Source organism: Ctenocephalides felis, unplaced genomic scaffold (assembly GCF_003426905.1).
Source record: "Ctenocephalides felis isolate EL2017-DRISC unplaced genomic scaffold, ASM342690v1 CF-g0.4_SCAFFOLD_00845, whole genome shotgun sequence".
Classification (NCBI taxonomy): Eukaryota; Metazoa; Arthropoda; class Insecta; order Siphonaptera; family Pulicidae; genus Ctenocephalides; species Ctenocephalides felis.
Genome location: NW_020536999.1, coordinates 45,955,551 through 45,974,449, shown reverse-complemented (window position 1 = coordinate 45,974,449; position 18,899 = coordinate 45,955,551). Strand labels below are relative to the sequence as shown.

Below are 18,899 nucleotides of genomic sequence, written 5' to 3'. Positions count from 1 at the left end.
TTTCTCTTTATGTATCTCTCTTACAGTCAAGTGCGAAACTTGAGTTTTTTGTTTTTCAGAAATATTCTAAGTGTCAAGGTCGAAATGCGACACCTGAATTTAATATTTTGAACTAATATTTGATAATTATGAAAAACTAGGCATTTGATTTTTTGTGCCTCTTCTGGAATCGAACCGAGACACGCTGAGCAATCTTAGTGGTCACTTAACGATCTCGGCCAATTGGTTACTCGAAACCGTAGTCTTTTGTAAAAATATAAAGTATTATTTTCAAACTGAAAGATATAAGTTTCCTAAAAATGTAGTGTGCCAAATGTGGGAATGGCCGAGGTCGTAAAGATACGGTTTAGGCCAGAATATCAATTCGCCAGTTCGCCAGTTCGAACCCCATTTGACTGAAAAAAATATTTGGAACCAATAATTTTTCAAACTGTGTAAATAAATAAGACATATAGATAGAATTAAATTTATTGAGTGTCAGTATTACAAAAATCGACATAATATATATGTGCATATATATAAATATAAATGTGTATGTATATATATATATATATATATATATATATATAAATAAATATATATACGCATATATATATATATATATATATATATATATAAAAGATAAGAAAAAGTAGGAGAATAATTTTTAATAAATTCATATTTACGCCTGGTTAGCAGTAAACCAAACCTACTTTGGTGTAATTTAAAAATCTAATTATTTTTCCGATAAAAAGACAGTCTATCAGGAGCAGCCAAAATTGGCCAAAATCGTGACTTTCAAATGCAATTTTAAGGCCCTTAATGAATGAAATTAATAATTTTAATTAATGCTTTGTGTAGACTAAAGTACAATCTTTATACCAAACCAAAAAAAAATACAAATTTATCATCGTCTTCATAGTTAAAATCAGCTTCAAAGTTGGCAATTTTTCAAACTTCAATTTGGTACCAAGGGCAGAAGAATTTTTTTTTCAAAAAAAGTAATTTCATATTCGGAATCAGCGCCTCGAAAACTATCAGAATCGGTCAAAACATTTTGAAAATCGCGAAAAAAAAATTTAATTTCATTAGTAAAATTTTGGTTTTGCTACCAATGATTTCGATTTTTCGCAGCGGTATGTGGATTTATCCAAAAACGGATGATATTTTCGAAATCAGCGTCCCAAAATCAATCAAAACCAATCAAAACATTTTGAAAATTGCGAAGAAAAGCCGATTTTTTTTTAAAAAAATCGATTTTGCAACCAAAGATTTCGATTTTTCGCGGGGTGTGTGTGGGTTTATCCAAAAATAGATAGCATTTCTGAAATCAGCGTCCGAAAATCTTTTGGAATCAGTCAAAATATTTCCAAAATAGCGAAAACAAGTCTATTTTTTTGCTAAAAATTCCGATGTTGCAACCAAAGTTTTTGTTGTTTTCCAGTGGTACACGCCCTGAAAGCTCATCAAACAGGATAATTTGGTCCTTTTCATCAAAAACACTTTGTCCAACTAGTTGTTGATTATATTTTTCCACTACTATAGGGGAGACCTAGGATTTATGGTTCCTTTTAAGGCAATCTTATAAGTCTTAAGCGCCTGTAATAAAAATTAAAAATTATTCTAAGGATAGGTTTTAACTTGATATTATTCAAATTAAGTAAAATGGACTGCTATTCATGATTTTTTTATAAACTCATTTACTCAATTTGAATATAATAAATATCAAGTTCAAATCATTGACTATTATGAAAGTTTTTGCCGTTTTATTTTTATAAAATATTCAAAGATATCTATCCACAGATTTTTGAATAAAGTTTTTGCCGTTTCACTTTTATGAAATATGCAAAGATATCACGGGTTTTTAATGTTTTTTTTAAACACATTTCACTCAATTTGAATATAATAAATATCAAAAAACTTATTCGTGCTATTCATGCTTTATCCACGGTTTTAACTTGATATTTATTAATTATCAATTAATATTAATTAAAATTCAATTATTGTCTTACATTTAATTACATTATGAAAAAACATAGCAATATTCGGTTCGGTTCTATATTGAAGAAGCAATTATTTAAACTAAATGTATTAATAATGCAAGATGTAACATATTATTAGACCAACTTGCCTTTTTAATGTAGATTTAATGACTAAATATGATTCTATAAAAAAACATAATTTTTACCTAAATTTTAAATATATTTTTTCGACATATGCATATGCATTTTCTGACGTGGTCCACCTTCATAACTTGGGTGCTTCTGATCAAATTATGACATACAAATCAACATATATTTAATATATACATATATTTAATAGCACCTGTAATAGAAAGAAAGACAATAATAATAGACTATAAAAAAGGTCTTGAAAATCGATTGAAACTTAGTAAAATACATGGATAAAAAATCGATTAAAACTTAGTAAAATCCATGAATAATAATAATAAAGTCCATGAAAAAGACCTTACAATCGAATAAAACTTAGAAAAATACACATATAAGTTTTTTGCATATTTTTCTATAATACAAGTATCTATTACAATTTACAATTGAACAAAATTATTGCAAAATATCAATAGTCTAATAATTAAATTATCAAAAGAATTTTGTGTTTCATAGCAACTAAAAGGAAGTAGTAAACAAGAGCTATTTCTTATTATCATCACTGTACAAATATATATATATATATATATATATATATATATATATATATTAGAGATGGGTAACTCACTCCAGAGTTATCACTCCAATACTCCCTCGGAGTAAATCCGAGTGGAGTTGTCTCACAGGATTTGTCATATCTGACTTCCCTAAACTGGTACTAAAACTGTTACTGCGTTTTTGCTTTGGAAAAGAAGCTGTGGCGCTCTCGTCTCACAGGCGATTTTATGACCTTTTGGTATGTTTTTTCCAGAAAATACAGAAATATTACTTTAAAGATACAGAACAATGAAGTATTATTATTTGGTGAAAATATTTTATGATAAATGTTTTGCTTTTATTACAAAGTTTACTACATTATTTTTATATAAAATTAATCCAAAAATCAATTATTTTCTCATCAAACGAAAATAATTAAATTGAAATTGATTCTCAAGTTTTGCGTTTTTACTTTGGTCAACACTGTTCAAATTACGAGTCATTGAGTCGATCATGTGGTCGACCGAAAAATTTTACAACTCGTCATTTATTTGTGAATTTTTTAGAAAAATTATTTTATTGATATTTTTTTATTTTATTTTATTCATAAATTTTTATTTCAAAAAATTAAATGGGATTTGACAAATCCTTAGATGCATAAACAACGCACTATAGAACACATTTGTGTCGAGTATTTCGGTTTCAAAGTTGTGGGAGTCGTCCTAATATATATTAGGACGACTTTGCAACCAAAGATTTTTCGCTGGGTGTATGTGGATTTATCTAAAAACGGATAGCATTTTTGAAATCAGCGTTTTAAAATCTTTTGGAATCAGTCAAAAGTGCGAAAACAAATCCATTTTTTTGATAAAATTCCGATATTGTAACCAAAGATTTCGTTGTTTTGCAATGGTACACGCCCTGAAAGCTCATCATGATTTGCAAATAGGATAAAATCGCCCTTTTCAACAAAAAGACTTTGTCCAATTAGTTGTTGATTATAATTATAAACTTCAAACAAAAGTGTGAATAGCACTCTATGGTTTAAGAATTATAAATCAAACTTTTATCTATTTTCTGTTTTAGTTCGAGCTAGAAACTGTTAAAACCTACGGAAAATGTTAAAAATAATCCATGGATAGATATCTTAAAGTATTTTATAAAAATAAAACGGCAAAAACTTTGTTAAAAATAATCCATGGATAGATTGATAAATATCTTTGAATATTTGATAAAAATAAAATGGCAAAAACTTAAAAATAATCCATAGATAGATCCATTATTTAAAAATAATTTATTAATTTGCTTCTTAAAAATAAGACTTTCCATATATACGGATCAATGTTCATATAGAAATCGTACAGTTTATTTTTAATTCTTCACTAAATGTTTTCAAATTAAATATGAGATTTATTTATTTTTATCAAATATATATCAATATCAAATTTCAAAATTGCTTGTAGAAGCAATTGAAATGAATTACTCTACTTCGATTTCAGTCAAATTTTACTAAAAATACATTTTATTCATTGAGTAATAAATACGGTTGCATTTATTCGATTACATTCTCAAAAATACATTCTCAAAAACACCGATAGCGGCGATGACGGCCGAGTTTTCTTTATTAGTTCAAAATAACGGCATTTACAAAGGATTTTGGGTTTAATACATATTGGAATCCGCGAATAACAAAATTTTTAACCGCGAATATAGGAAATTTTTTTGGCCGCAAAAAGCCAAACGCGTATGAAGAATAAGGAACTTCTACTATATATATATATATATATATATATATATATATATATATTTATATGTGTATGTGTGTGTGTGTAAATACCTTAAGTTGTCCTTTAGTGCTGGATGCGTCTATCTTGTTTATACCTGCCAACATACTGATACGTCTGAGAGAGTCGCCGCAACAGTTCCTGACATTTTGCATTAGTGCATATTCAAAGAATTAGTTGTTGTCCATACCACTGATTCTGTTCTGGCCACTGTGCTCCTCTTGATCGCCGTCACTCTTACCACTGAGCTATCAGATAACATACTACAATATGTTATGAAATTGCAATGAGATTCAAGATTCAATAAAGTGAAGTTCCTCACATACGAACTTTTCCTCCTTCTGCCATCTGGGTCTCACTGTTTTTTTTAACCAAAATTCTATGACAGAAAAATTGTTAACATCTGCGGGAACAGAACCGACGACCTTGAGGTTACCCCATATCGTCAACCGGTGACCTTACGGTCTTGACTAATCAACCACTCCACAAACATTGATTTAAACGTCATTATATATGTTACAATAAAAATGCAGTGTATTTTATACACCGATTAAATTGCTGCAGACGAATCGCGCACGTTGCGAACAGGATGCGCCGAACGGATTCAGAAATGAAGACGGTTAGGTTTTGCCTTATTCGAAATGTTATTCCCATAAATAAACAAACAGATAATAAACAGTGGTATGCCCATGTCACATCTTTCGGCTTCCTCCAATACACGAAGCAACATAAGGTTAAACGAGAGAATTGGCAACTGAATGGAATCCTATTGGTAACAGTTTCCGCCATAAGCGAACAAGGAGCAGGATCTGCACAGTTGATCAAATCTTCAGCCTCATAAAAAGCCACAAATTATTAAACAGTCTCAATTCTGTATCAATTGTATCATTTATTTACTGTTGTATCAGTATTTACAACTGAACAGCAGAAGAACAAAATTTTTTTGAAAAGTCAATCACTTCTTAGGTTTTTATTCTTTACCTTTAAGATCTGTATGTATTCGACAAGTAAGGAACATAATAGAAAAATTATAAATACTTACATCAAAATAAAATATATTAATAAATACTTTTAATACATCAATAAATTTAGTATAGCATAATTGCTATTGTTTGTTAGATGTTTTTATAAATATTATTCATTCTAATTATATTCTTAAGTTACTTCAGAGGTATCTGATGATGAATAAATATCAGGCAACGTCAGACAAGTTTCATTAGATGATGTGTACCGTATTAGGCTCGTCGATACACTACTAGATTCGACTGCTGCATGCAAGGAATCATAGAGAAGTTCTTGAATTACCAAAGATAAACTAAAAATACGATCATAATTATTCTTTTTTGTCAAAATATATATTTAGTAGTCTACAACTCACTATTGACTTTCATGCCTTGAGTCTTTGCTGTTTATGCTTTTTATTTGGGAATATTCAGGAACATTCTCTTCTGCAAGGGCTTCTAAATTTTTTTCAAACAACTTGCACCAAACTACATCCCTTTAGAAAAAGAATTGCTTTATATATGATCTATATATATTATACAAGCTATAACTATTATTTTAAAGAGTTACCATAAAATCCTGTCGAATAATTCACATAACATAAAATTTTTTACTTCAGGCTTCAACTCCTTTTCACTTCCCAAATTATTGTCCGACAATGGAGGAACCTAAACATGAAATCATCAATATTTACCTAAATAAAAAAATTATACTTATTTCAGCTAAATTCTGAGAACATATTTGAATATCATTTATAGATTATTAAAATGTGAATATTTCATACTTCATTATTATGATATTTATACATTAATTCAATTTTACTACATTTTTTTTATTTAATACTTAGGAGTTAGAACCAAACAAATGTGTAAAATAAAGTTAGAATCATATTAGAATCTTTACGTTGGAATTGGGAACATACAGGGTCGGGCATTCGAAGTGTAACCAATTGTAAAAACATAAATTCAGTTTGGAAAATTACTTTTACTCGATTCAAAGTACAAAATGTCTAAAAATAATACCAAATTTAAAACCAATTTACTTTTGCTCGATATGAGCACTTTTTGCTGTGACTGTGGCCTTTAGACGGTCCAAAAACGAATCGCATTTGGCCAAGCGTGCTAAATTTCCGAACGAGAAAATTTTTACAGTTGAGCAATTCGTAAACTCTCAAAACGATAGGGTTTACTTGACCGACAGTTCAGACAAGAATTTGAGTCATCGATTGGCCACCAAGAGGCAGCCCCCTCCACAGAAAATGGTTTGGGCCTCTGTAACCGCAGATGGGCGATCTCCAATCGTTTTCATCGAGCCTGGCGTCAAGGTAAATGCGCAATATTATAGGGAAAGTATTCTGAAGGTTGCTTTGAAGCCATGGGTAAACAAAGATTTCGGTGGCAGACCATGGACGTTTCAACAGGACTCGGCACCGTCTCATAAAGCTCGAATGGCTGAAAAACAACGTTCCGAACTTCACAACGTCCGCACAATGGCTCTCGAATTCACCAGACGGGAATCCTATGGATTATTCTCTTTGGGCCATTTTGGAGAGCAAGGTCCGAACTAAGGGGTACATTCGCCAGTGGGCCAAAATACCTGAAAATCATGTTCGACCAAATACGATTTGTTTTTGGACCGTCTAAAGGCCATAGTCAAAGCAAAAGGTGGTCATATTGAGCAAAAGTAAATTGTTTTTAAATTTTGCATTATTTTTACACATTTTGTACATTGAATCGAGTTAAAGTAATTTTCCAAACGGAATTTATGACTTTTTCAATTGATTACACTCCGAGTGCCGGACCCTGTAGATACACCTAAATTTACCGACATATGTAATTTGAACAATTCTAAATATGTTTCTACTAAATGCTTACTTGCATTGTATTTATACTTACTTGGGTACAATTGTCATGTTGTGAAAGTAATGGAAAATAGTGAAAACTATATGACATCAAAAGACTATTATCAGCAGTACAACATCGTGCCACCCGAGCGCATATGTCTAAAGAAAGACAATATTCGATTTCTGGCGGTGGAGATGGTGGAATCTGCAATTAATAATTTAAAATATAGGAAATGTAAATTATATTTGGATGTCTTCAGTTGAACATGCATATAGAAACATCGCTCTAATCTAGGAAATTGTTATGAAAGAAAAGTTTCATATAAATTATGTTGTGCGCAGTCCATGGACTGCAAGCATTATTGGAATAAGAAATATTATAATATTAGGTTGTCAAATATCTCCCTTCCGCCTTTTTGTATTATAAACCAAGAGCAAAAAAGCGGAGATATTTGACAACCTAATATATGCTGTCTTTATTATAGTAGGTTAAGCTGCATACTATAAGTTAAACAATTAAAATTCACGAAACTTGAACAAAAAAACGCTAAAATAAACTCATAACATTTAAAATAAAAAAGATAATTAGCCAGTTTATATCCGAACTACTTAGGACTATTTTCACCAATAATAGAATACTTTTTAAGTGCTTAACTTAAACTTTTAAGGTCTTAACTTACTGGTTCACTATATCCTTCTTCAGTGATGGTAAACCATCCTGTGGTTTGCCAAACCACGGGGTGTTCCATCACTTTAACTTGGCACTCAATTGGCACATTAACTATGCAAGCTGGACCTTCTGATATTAAGTGAATTCGTACAGTAATTGTACGAAAAGACGATATGTATCCTTTACAAGGCTCAACTTGAATGCAAAGTATGCCATTTAAAATATAACTAAAATAATAAAAGCAATTATAGGCACACACTTATATTAAAAATCTGATGTTTTCAAAGTAAATGTTAACGCCAGGACCGACTTTTATTAATTCACTAAGGAGTAGTTTAAGTTTTTGTCAGAAAATAGTTTTCTCGAGGTTCGAAGTCATTCCGAATAGTTTGAGACGAGATAGATTTTTTTAGCTTCGTCGAGTTTTTCTCAAAAACGGCTGCACTGAATTAAAAATTGACTGGTGGTGTATGGCATCGTGCCTTGAGGCAAATTGCTGGAACTTCCCGTACCAAATTGAAATTTTGAGAAACTTAATTTCGATATTCAAACTTATTCGGAGTTGCTCCGTAACTCCAAAACTGCTAGATCGACCTTTGCCAAAAACTAATCAGCACATTTTCCTATCAATAGTACTTGAATGTTTTTTGAACCATTAAAATCGGTTGATCCTTGCGCCCGAAAACGTGGACAAAAAATTGTATCCATGCACACACATCTATTTTGTCTATGGTATGCCAAAATGTTCAGAAACATTCAAAACGTGAAGATATGCAAAAACTTTTCAATTTCGATTTTTGGAGGATTACAATAACTTACCCTACGAGAAGTTAAAAATTCGATGTGACTGGTGTTGATTAGTTTTGGAAAGATTTTCACCCGCAATTCCGCAAAAAAATCATAAACCAATTTTGAAAATTTAAAAGCCGTTGAAACCGATCATTTGAAAATCGTGTTAATTAGTTATTGGCTAAGATCGGAAGGAACGATTTCTATAATTTAATTTTTTACTTCTAATAGTATAATCAAAAGGGCGCCACTTGTGTCGGCCCATGAGGCAGTAGACGTTATAAATATTTAAAATTAAGTTTGGCGATCCTAAATAAATTTTTAAACTTTCAGTTCATTTTTGATTATAGAAAACTAGTTATATTTACTTGCTCCATTCATATTGAACACATTTATCGCTGGTATTTTCCATGTGAAGGACCACATCTCGCTTCGAGTGACTATGAGAGACGATATTTATTCTAGTTTCAGATAATATAATTGGAACATGCGATGGCAAATAACCACATCGAAGTTGACGCCTCGCAAGGTGACGAAATGCACTTGACAATGGTGCAGAGCTTATTGTTACCTCGCCAATTATAAGCAACTGAGTAACAAAATCCCCAGTGTGTAAAAGAAGGATAATCTAGATAATAAAGTAGATATACAGATATTTTCTTTATAATTATTTTCTCAAGAATTTTGTACACACTTTTTTATTTTAGTAACAAAATTAGAACATTATTATTTTCTTATTTAGGCAAACTTGGTATTGTAAATATTTTTGTTTTTTATATTTACAACTTCATTTTTCCATATAAATATTAAAACGGGTGAAATATGCAACATTATACAAAATTATGTGGAGATTTTTTTATAAATATGTATTATTGATAAATTTGTGGGAGACATAATGTCTTCCCAATATCATATAATATATCAATACATATTTATAAAAAAATCTCTACATAATTTTGAAGGCAAAGGTTCTTCAACAGAAAAATAGCCATTATATATAAGATAAAGTATCAATATATTAATATATATGGTGTGGTATAGGTAACATCTGAGATGCCATAATCAAGAAGATAAAGATTTTAAAGCATTTTTCATTAATCCATACGTTTGGACATAAAATTGTATGTGAAACTAATCATAAGCATAAAAACAAAGTATAAATAAATAATATAATGTGTTTTAATACCACGTTCATTTTTGTTAAAATTATAGATTCGCTGATGATGACAGAATTTCAAATCTTTTTTACTTGATGTTAGGTCCTTTAAGATTTTATTTATACATTTCGGTATTAGCTATTCTTAACACATACACACACATACACACATATATATCTATATATATATACAGATATATATATATATATATATATATATAAATTAAATTTATACCTGTTCCAGCTGCAATTGATATGGTTTAAACATTATTACTACAGGATAAACGGATAATGGTTGCACTGTCCCTGAATTTTGTTTAATAGAAAAAGCTGGATTAGATGTTGTAAATTCAACAGAAAAACTCACCGGAACGTCATAACTATTACAGATCCAAAATATCTAGAAAAAATTACTATTTTATTCAGAGATACATAATTAATAAATAATACATATGTTATATGTAGAGGCGTGTGAGAGTCGATGTATACCATGTGTTTACTTTTAGTTTATATTTTATTAATTATATTATTCATCCAACAATGTGCGGATTGTATTAAGACCATCCATCCAAAAATTATTGTTTACATTAATAATTTTGGTTCACAAATAGCAAAATATTTTATGTAAAAGGTTTGGAATTGAAACAGTAATTTGACCAAGAATAATTTTCTTTTAGATATTGATAATGTTTATATAATTTAAATCGTCCAAGTTTATTATTTGCTTATTTTGTAATTAAATAAGTGATTTATTAATTAAATAAGTAAAATGATTAAACGAGTTACTTGTAAAGGAGGGTCAGCGTCGGCAACACAAACGGGGTGCAGTTCATAGAAAAAGTCAGACTCATGTTTCTCTGGATTTCTATGAGCCAAAGGAAGTAATATGTGCCTGTCTTTTGGTAGAACATGCACAGTCATATACATAATTATTTTACGCTCATTTTCGAACCTGTAATATAATATAGAGGGTGAAGGTTTAATAATAATACCACAGTTTGAATGAAAATCAAACATCAAATTCTGGGCACCAACCGGGAAAAAGACACTAACATATATATATATATATATATATATATAATATATATATATATATATATATATATATATAATATAATATATATTGTATATAATAATATATAATTACATAATTTCATATGCTAGCTCATGTGTTCCTCGCAGGGTATAAGAAATGCAAAATTCAATTACTCCATATGCTGCTTTTTCAATGTTCATAGAATTTGGTGTCATTTTAAATAGCTCTCTATGGGGACATGTATCATAAGAAGATTTATATAAATTAATATTTCCGATTTTTTTCTCAGATGCTTTACAAGTGCAAAGTTTGCGTCTGCGAAAATTCACTGAAGCCTGAAAACAACTTGCTAGCACATCAATTCATAAATAAAGTATAAATATAGTTAGTTGTTATAATATTATTACATTACAAGAATATTTATTAATTATGATAAGATTCAACACCAGATCATCAGTTCCTTGAACGGCTGCTGGCGAAGACATGCGTACATTCATTGGTTTGTTTGGTTCGGCTAATTCAAATGCCAGATTAAGACTAGTTTTATGAACAACATACAATCATTATTATAAAATAATATTATAATCTATTAAATAATAACAATATAATGTGTCACATATTATAAGGAATTATTATAAATATATGCACTAAGAATTATTTATCTATTTTTGAAAAAAGCGTCTGGAGCAATTAGGCGCAATTACAGTTTCTTTATCAGTTTTTTATATATAAAGTGTGTGCCAAAATAAATTGATATATATATATATATATATATATATATATATACTAGCAAAGCCGACGAACTCCGTTTCGCCACCAGATGGTTTCGTGAGAAAGATGAAGAAATTTTTTGTTTGTTTTATATTTGAAAAAGAAAAATTTGATCAGGAAGGAAAACCCGACTTATTTTTATATATATACAGAAGATAATTTATTTGCAATTATTTAAAACAATTATTGATTATTTTTATTATTCGAATTTTTAATTACGGTGCGTGAAGTTCCAGCAATTTGCATTAGGGCACCACTGATTTTAGCTATAAACCTTGCGAAGCCCGAGACCTTTCCAACGAATGCAAAATTGTCGAAATCGGTTCGTGCGTTCTGGAGTTATTTCGTCAGGAAGGAAAACCCGACTTATTTTTATATATATAGAAGATATACAGGGCCGGTTCTACCTTGCGATACATACAAAAAATGCGGGCGCACACCTTAGGGGGCGCCAGAACGAGATTTGGATATGAAATTTATAATATAGTTTTTTCAATATCATTCAAAAAACATATAAGATGGGGGGGCGCTAGACAAAAAATTGGCATGCGGGCGCTGAGTACCCCAGTACCGGCCCTGGGGTACTCATATATATATATATATATATATATATATATATATAGATATATATATATAACAGTTTGTACAAAATAAGCAAGTTTTGATTCATGTGAGAAGTCCAAATTCATGCTCTGTTAAAATATATCTTATGAAATTAATTGTTTAGAATTAGAATCTAACGTTTTAATGTTGAGAAGATCCCACAAAATATCTGTAGAGAAAGTAATATTTCCAGAAATTTGTTGTAACTGTTCGATCTAAAATATGATTAGATTTCAAATTCAATAAATTCAATTTAAAATACTATTCCAAAATGTAACTATATACCTTTAAATAAGGTAAGCATTCCTTTTCTACAGGTTCAATATATTCTGTAGTGTTTTGAAATATATCAAAAATGTATTTTTCAAAGGATACATCAACATTTGCTACGGCTTCTTCGGATTGTGTTTCATCCTCTTCATCAGCCATTTTCATATGGAGACTTATTTTAAATTATTTTGTGAATATCGATAAATAAAAAATAATTAGAATACTTTAATAAATTATTACGCAATATGATGTTTAATATAAATGCAATGCTTTTGTTTCCATTCAAATAAATTCTTGACATTTTCTATATTTAGTAGATCTAAAGCACAAGGCAAGCTAGTTTTATGAACAATACTATATGATCTTTCCGGTATACATGTTGTGATGATAAAAACTTGAAAGGTTTATTTTAAAAATAAAGTTTATTATTCCAAACTTTCAGTTTAAGATTTTTTCAAATAAAGCAGGAATATGATATTTTCAAATTATAGTTTACATAGTGATTCACAAAGTGATTCACTTAGACTCCCATGGATCCCTGGCAACATTCAGGAGGCAAAAGAAAAAAGCAAGCAAAAAAGCTCTGGGTCCATGAAATGAAGATGGGGGCCCAAGGCCCACAAAACATCACGTGGTATTACGTATTATATACGTAAGGCGGCGTCCATTATAATCACGTGAGGTATTTAGGGAGTGTGGGGGGTTTGACAAAAAATTACAAAATATCACGTGGGGGAGCGAGGGGTATAGTAATATAATATGTGTATTTATTTCTTAACTATAGTAACGTGATAAAACTAACATTTTTGAATTTTTTTTGAAAATGTTTAAACTTTTTTTAAAAAAAATACTATTGTGATGTTTGGTGAGGGAGGGGGAGTAATTTTGAATATCACCACGTGTCACCAAGTGGGAGGGGGGCGTCCAAAAAACCTTAAAAACTCGCTCAAGTGATTAATAGACGCCCCCTAACGTTCGTTAATATCTATTTACTAACATTATACTATCAAAAGTAATATTTATAAGCAAAACTAAAAAGTAAATAAAAATATCGTTCTTTTTTTATAAAAATGTGTAAGTTGTAGCATAATGTATAAGTCGGCATTCGATTTGTGATCGCAATATGGTTGAGCTTATAAAGACCCAATTTGCTGACCTTATTGAAAAGAATATTTTTTATGCTGTTTATACTCTAGTATTTCTGGATGATTAGCGTGGATAGATATCTTTATTACTTTATATATAGATATAGATATATAGATATTTATATTACTTTGCGAAAAAATCCATGGATAGATAGATATCTTTGGATATTTTATATGAAAACCAGTGGTGTATGGCATCGTGCCTTAAGGCAAATTGCTGGAACTTCCCGTACCGTAACGAAATTTCGTTACATTAATGTTCGAGGAATATTAAATGTTTTTAAATAGTATATATATAGATATATAGATATTTATATTACTTTGCGAAGAAATCCGTGGATAGATAGATATCTTTGGATACTTTATATAAAAACTAGTGGTGTATGGTATCGCGCCTTAAGACAAATTGCTGGAACTTCCCGTACCGTAACGAAATGTTCGAGGAATATTAAATGTTTTCAAATAGTTTTTTCAATCATTAAATCGGATGCTTAATTCTCCAAAAACGGCCATTTTTTGTACATTTAGCTCGGTATCTCCGAAACAACTGGACCTGCCTTTGCTAAAAACTAATCATCACTTCTCCCCGTCATTACGAAATGAACGATTTTTAGATAATTCAAATCGGATGCTCCGTTCTCTCAAAAACTCAATTTCTATTTTATGCACTTTTTGCTCCGTATCTCCGAAACGGCTGGCTCATCCTTTCCAAAAACTAATCAGCGCATCTCCCTATCAATAGGAATCGAATGTTTTTGAACCATTCAAAACGGTTGATCCGTGCGCCCGAAAACGTGGACGAAAAATTGTATCCATACATACATACACACACATCCATTTTTTTCTGAGGTATGTCAAAATGCTCAGAAACCTTCAAAACGTGAAGAAATATAAAATTTTCAATTTCGATTTTTGGACGATTACAGCAACTATTACCCTACGGGAAGTTAATAAAAACGGCAAAACTTTGCGAAAAAATCAGTGGATAGATATCTTTGGATACTAGCAAAAAATAACATGCTGATTTTAAACTCAATTAATAAATGTTACGAGTAACTTGTTGTTTTTTCTTGAAATATTTAATAATAAAATTTGGTATAGTTAGAATTAAAAAAAAGATATCAGGTAAATATAGCCTAAAAATAGGTAACAAAGCCCAAGAGGTCCACGAAACAAAAATGTTTGGAAACCTATGGATTTTGAACTCTTCAATGCATAGATAAAAGAAGTGTATATGCTTCAATAAGCATCAAAACTTTGCACTTACCTGCTATTTGTGAAAAACTGCTCGGCCGATCATCGAAAAACTAATCAACGAACAAGCTTCATCGAATGGCTTTCAAATTTTGGAAATCTGTGCAGCGGTTTTTGAGAAAATGGCGATGAAATCGTCAAATTTTAGCTCACTTACAAACATATATATGTAATATTTAAATATAATATATGATATTTTTTAATTTTATTATAACAAAGTAAATATTTATAAAATATCTTTCACACCTTGACATTACTAAAACTAATTTTTAAACAATTGTGTATCACACACACATATATACATAAACACACACACAAATGTCAAATTACTTCACCACGTGTTGTAAGCAAAGCAGCTGTCATATTCTGTGTCAGTTCAACATATGCCTAACCTAAAATTTAAATAAAAAAATAAAATTCTTTTTAAAATTTAAGTAAAATGTCTCAATTAGTTGAAGAAACAGAACCCACAGATAAAAAGATTAAATTAGATACTAAAGACGAAGTTAAAATAGATTCAAATGGAAATTCAAATGAGGAAAGTACAACAAATTCTGAACGAGTTGAATCACCCACATCAAATTTGATATCAGAAAATTCTGTTCCCGACCATAAAAATGAAGAAAATGCCGAACAACCTATGTCCAAGAGCAGAAAAAAGAAATTACTGAAGTTAGCAAAATGGGAAATAAAGAAAATAGAAAAGCGAAAACAAGAACGTGAAAAACAAAGACTAAAAAAGCAAGAAGCTCGAGAAAAGGGTGTCCCTTACAGAACTGGACCTTCCAGGAAAAGTTTAAAACATGTAAAAATGGCAAATAGCAGTTGTCGAGTAACTGTTGCAATTGATCTGAGCTTTGATCACCTCATGATAGATAAGGTAAATCATAAAGACTGGAATATGATCTAAAGAAAATCATAGATCAATTCTTAAAATGTTTCTGATCCTGATTTTTAATAATATTTTTTAATTTTCAGGATATAGCGAAAGTTGTAAAACAGCTACTGCGAACATATACTTTAAATCGCAGAGCACTGAATCCAATGCAGCTCTGTTTTACTGGCTTGAAAAAGGGTGGGAAAATGCATGCAGCTATGTCTAAACATGATGGTTATAACAATTGGGATGTATGTATAATTCACATAATCATTTCATAGTTAGATCAGGGTATTTTATATATAAATTTGTTGTAACTATTTTGCTTCTTCTAGCTAAGAATAGAAGAACAGCCATATTCTGAAATCTATCCACATTCAGATATATGCTATTTAACAAGTGAATCTGAGAATGTTCTGGAGTCTTTAGATCCCAATACAGTTTATATAATCGGTGGCTTAGTAGATCACAATGCACATAAAGGTCTATGTTATCAACTTGCGAAAGAAAAGAACCTAAGGCATGCTCAATTACCATTAGAAAAATTATTGTTAATGAAGACTAGAAGAGTTTTGACTATTGATCATGGTAATATAAATAGACTTACTTGAATTTAGTATTGTGCCAACATACTGCTATAACATGTTAATTTTTGTAGTATTTGAAATTTTACTCCGTGTTACTGAGGGTAAAACTTGGACAGATGCTCTTCTCCAAGTCTTGCCAATGAGGAAAGGAGCAAAACCAGTTGATGATAAAATTGATACACAAGAATGTGTGGAAACAAGTGTAAATTAAATTAAATACACAAATGAAGGAATAAATGCATTAAACAAAATGTTGAACAAAAAGGATAGTTGTTATTTTTTATATAAAATAAATAAACTTCAGTAAAGGTGAATTATAGAATAAAATGTTGTCGGTCATACCTTGACTATGGTCAGGCCGCCTTATGGATCTCACTGGCAGATATATCTGCATTGAAAGAAATTATTTTTTTTTCATATTTATATTCATAAATAAATAATATAAAATTATAATTATAGAAGTATAAAATAGAATATCAACATTATAGTATTTAATATTTTCTTTTTCGTTTCATATGCTTTATGTACTCTACATCCATTTGACTGTTTTTATTTATTTGGTTTGTAATAGTCATAAAACTGATCTTAAATTAATTCTGTACATATTCTGCTCATGTATGATCAAATAAATTAAACAATACCACTCATCTCTGTACGAAGCATATGTAAAATTCTTAATCTAAATTTAAACATATTTACAATGGACTAAATCACATTTGATACACAACACTGCACCATTATATCTTAAATAACATTTTTTTAAGTAATATTCAATTCATCACTTTCTAATATTTCGAATTCACTATCCGAATCTGATTCTTGTCGGATTACAGTTTCTTTGGGTAAATTACTTGTACTAGATTGTGAAGTACTTGTAATCATATTAGAAACTATGTTCCATGGCATGTTTGTGACGTTTGTCACAATATCAGAAATAATATTACTCTGAGGTTCACTTATAATTTTTATTTGTTTATTTATTGTGTCATCTTCAAATGTAACATTTTTCTTAAAATTCAATCCCTTTTCAAAATAATCATCTTCCATCATACTATCACCGTTGAAATGACCACTAAGAAACTCTATGCCTTCAGTAGGAATTAATTTTGTATCATCACCGCTTTCACTGGAAGTATCTGAGATGTTTGGAGTTTTATCTAATAAGAATGCTTCAGTTTTATCAGATTCTGCATCAGAATCATTTTTCGATTTTGGATCTTGTGCATAATTGAGTAATTCTAAATTTTTCTCATTTAATTCTGGTATAAAATCTTCAAATTCTTTAATATTTGATGACCATGTTGATTGATTACAAGCTGAAACAAATAACATATATAACTTATTGCAAGTCATTCGAACATTACCAAAATGTAGAGAAGTCATATTTATCAATAAATAATGTTAATAGAGATGCTTAATGATTTGCAGGTAGTAATTGGCCATGAATTTTATACTTTAATATAAATGTAATTACCTTCTTTCACATTTTCAGGTAAGTATTTTTTTCCTATGAAGCATACAGCTATAAGAATAAAAAATAGTGGGCCTGAAATAATATTTCCTAAAATTGCAAGCAGAATGAAACTAGCACTGCTGAACGCACAGAACTGTAAATAAAAGGATAACAAATTTAATATGAGAATAATGCTTCAAATATTAATTTATTATACAATTTACTTAATCTTTTAAATCATGATTCTGTTGATATTTACTGCTCAATATTTGTTTAAAATATATTTGAGAGATTTAGTAGTTAAGACATATTAAGAATCAATCAAGACAATTTAACTTAAGAATCTTTGGAATAAATTACTAGCAAAAGCTGATTAAAAAAAAAAGGAAAAAATAATTATACTATTAACCTGAATTGATAGGTATTACTATTATTAAGTCAAGTGTAATTAGGCCTTACTAGTTGCCTACCTTTCCAGGGTGATCTTCACGAAATTTCTTGATTTCTTGCAGTGATTTTTCCGAAATAGCGGGACAATTAAAAACTATTGACTCATTTCGAACTCGTTCGGAAAGCACATATAATAAAAGATAATACTTAATAAACCATATGGTCGTATGTCGTACCTGCGAATAGATGTTTCGTCAGAAATATCACAAAATCCAATTGAAATTAATTATTAACGAAATCACATACCAATAAAACAACAACACAATAACAAACAGAGCACTACCACGAATTAAGTTATGTGGTCCGCCGAAGTAATCACTGACGGCTGGGAGCATTTTATTTGATTTAAGTATTAGTAAACGAAACCTTTAATATAAAAGTAGTAATAACTACGATTAACACCTTTGATTTTTTTATAATTTATCGCATATCAATTTATGAATTGACCGGTCACACTGAAATTTTGTCTATAGTTCCGTCTTGAGCAAATATGCGCTATTTTGCGTTTCAATTTCGTATATGTATTACAAAGCGCATCTGTCAAATCGTTGACACCCGCAAGTTGTCGGCTATGCTCGGCGTCAG

At 29.9% G+C, this 18,899-nt stretch overlaps 3 protein-coding genes across 3 annotated transcripts; 1 reads left to right on the top strand and 2 right to left on the bottom strand.

Annotated features, from left to right (window-relative positions):
• Positions 1 to 4,581: 4,581 nt before the first annotated feature.
• LOC113384089 lies at positions 4,582 to 15,093 on the bottom strand. Its single transcript, XM_026622083.1, has 11 exons — positions 14,961 to 15,093; positions 11,016 to 11,239; positions 10,655 to 10,820; positions 10,104 to 10,268; positions 9,081 to 9,340; positions 7,934 to 8,150; positions 7,306 to 7,458; positions 5,981 to 6,078; positions 5,787 to 5,906; positions 5,573 to 5,723; positions 4,582 to 4,656 (listed from the first exon to the last, which is right to left on the bottom strand). The coding sequence occupies exons 2-11, from the start codon at positions 11,117 to 11,119 to the stop codon at positions 4,582 to 4,584; spliced, it is 1,509 nt and encodes a 502-aa protein (XP_026477868.1). The 5' UTR covers positions 11,120 to 11,239; positions 14,961 to 15,093.
• Positions 15,094 to 15,258: 165 nt separating this feature from the next.
• LOC113363466 (tRNA methyltransferase 10 homolog A-like) lies at positions 15,259 to 16,767 on the top strand. Its single transcript, XM_026605967.1, has 4 exons — positions 15,259 to 15,827; positions 15,926 to 16,075; positions 16,160 to 16,412; positions 16,483 to 16,767. The coding sequence occupies exons 1-4, from the start codon at positions 15,387 to 15,389 to the stop codon at positions 16,620 to 16,622; spliced, it is 984 nt and encodes a 327-aa protein (XP_026461752.1). The 5' UTR covers positions 15,259 to 15,386; the 3' UTR covers positions 16,623 to 16,767.
• A 166-nt stretch (positions 16,768 to 16,933) lies between these two features.
• LOC113384071 lies at positions 16,934 to 18,649 on the bottom strand. The gene is made up of 4 exons (XM_026622082.1): positions 18,584 to 18,649; positions 18,335 to 18,490; positions 17,886 to 18,018; positions 16,934 to 17,727 (listed from the first exon to the last, which is right to left on the bottom strand). Exons 1-4 carry the CDS (start codon positions 18,647 to 18,649, stop codon positions 17,171 to 17,173), a joined length of 912 nt encoding a protein of 303 aa, XP_026477867.1. The 3' UTR covers positions 16,934 to 17,170.
• Between the last annotated feature and the right edge of the window lie 250 nt (positions 18,650 to 18,899).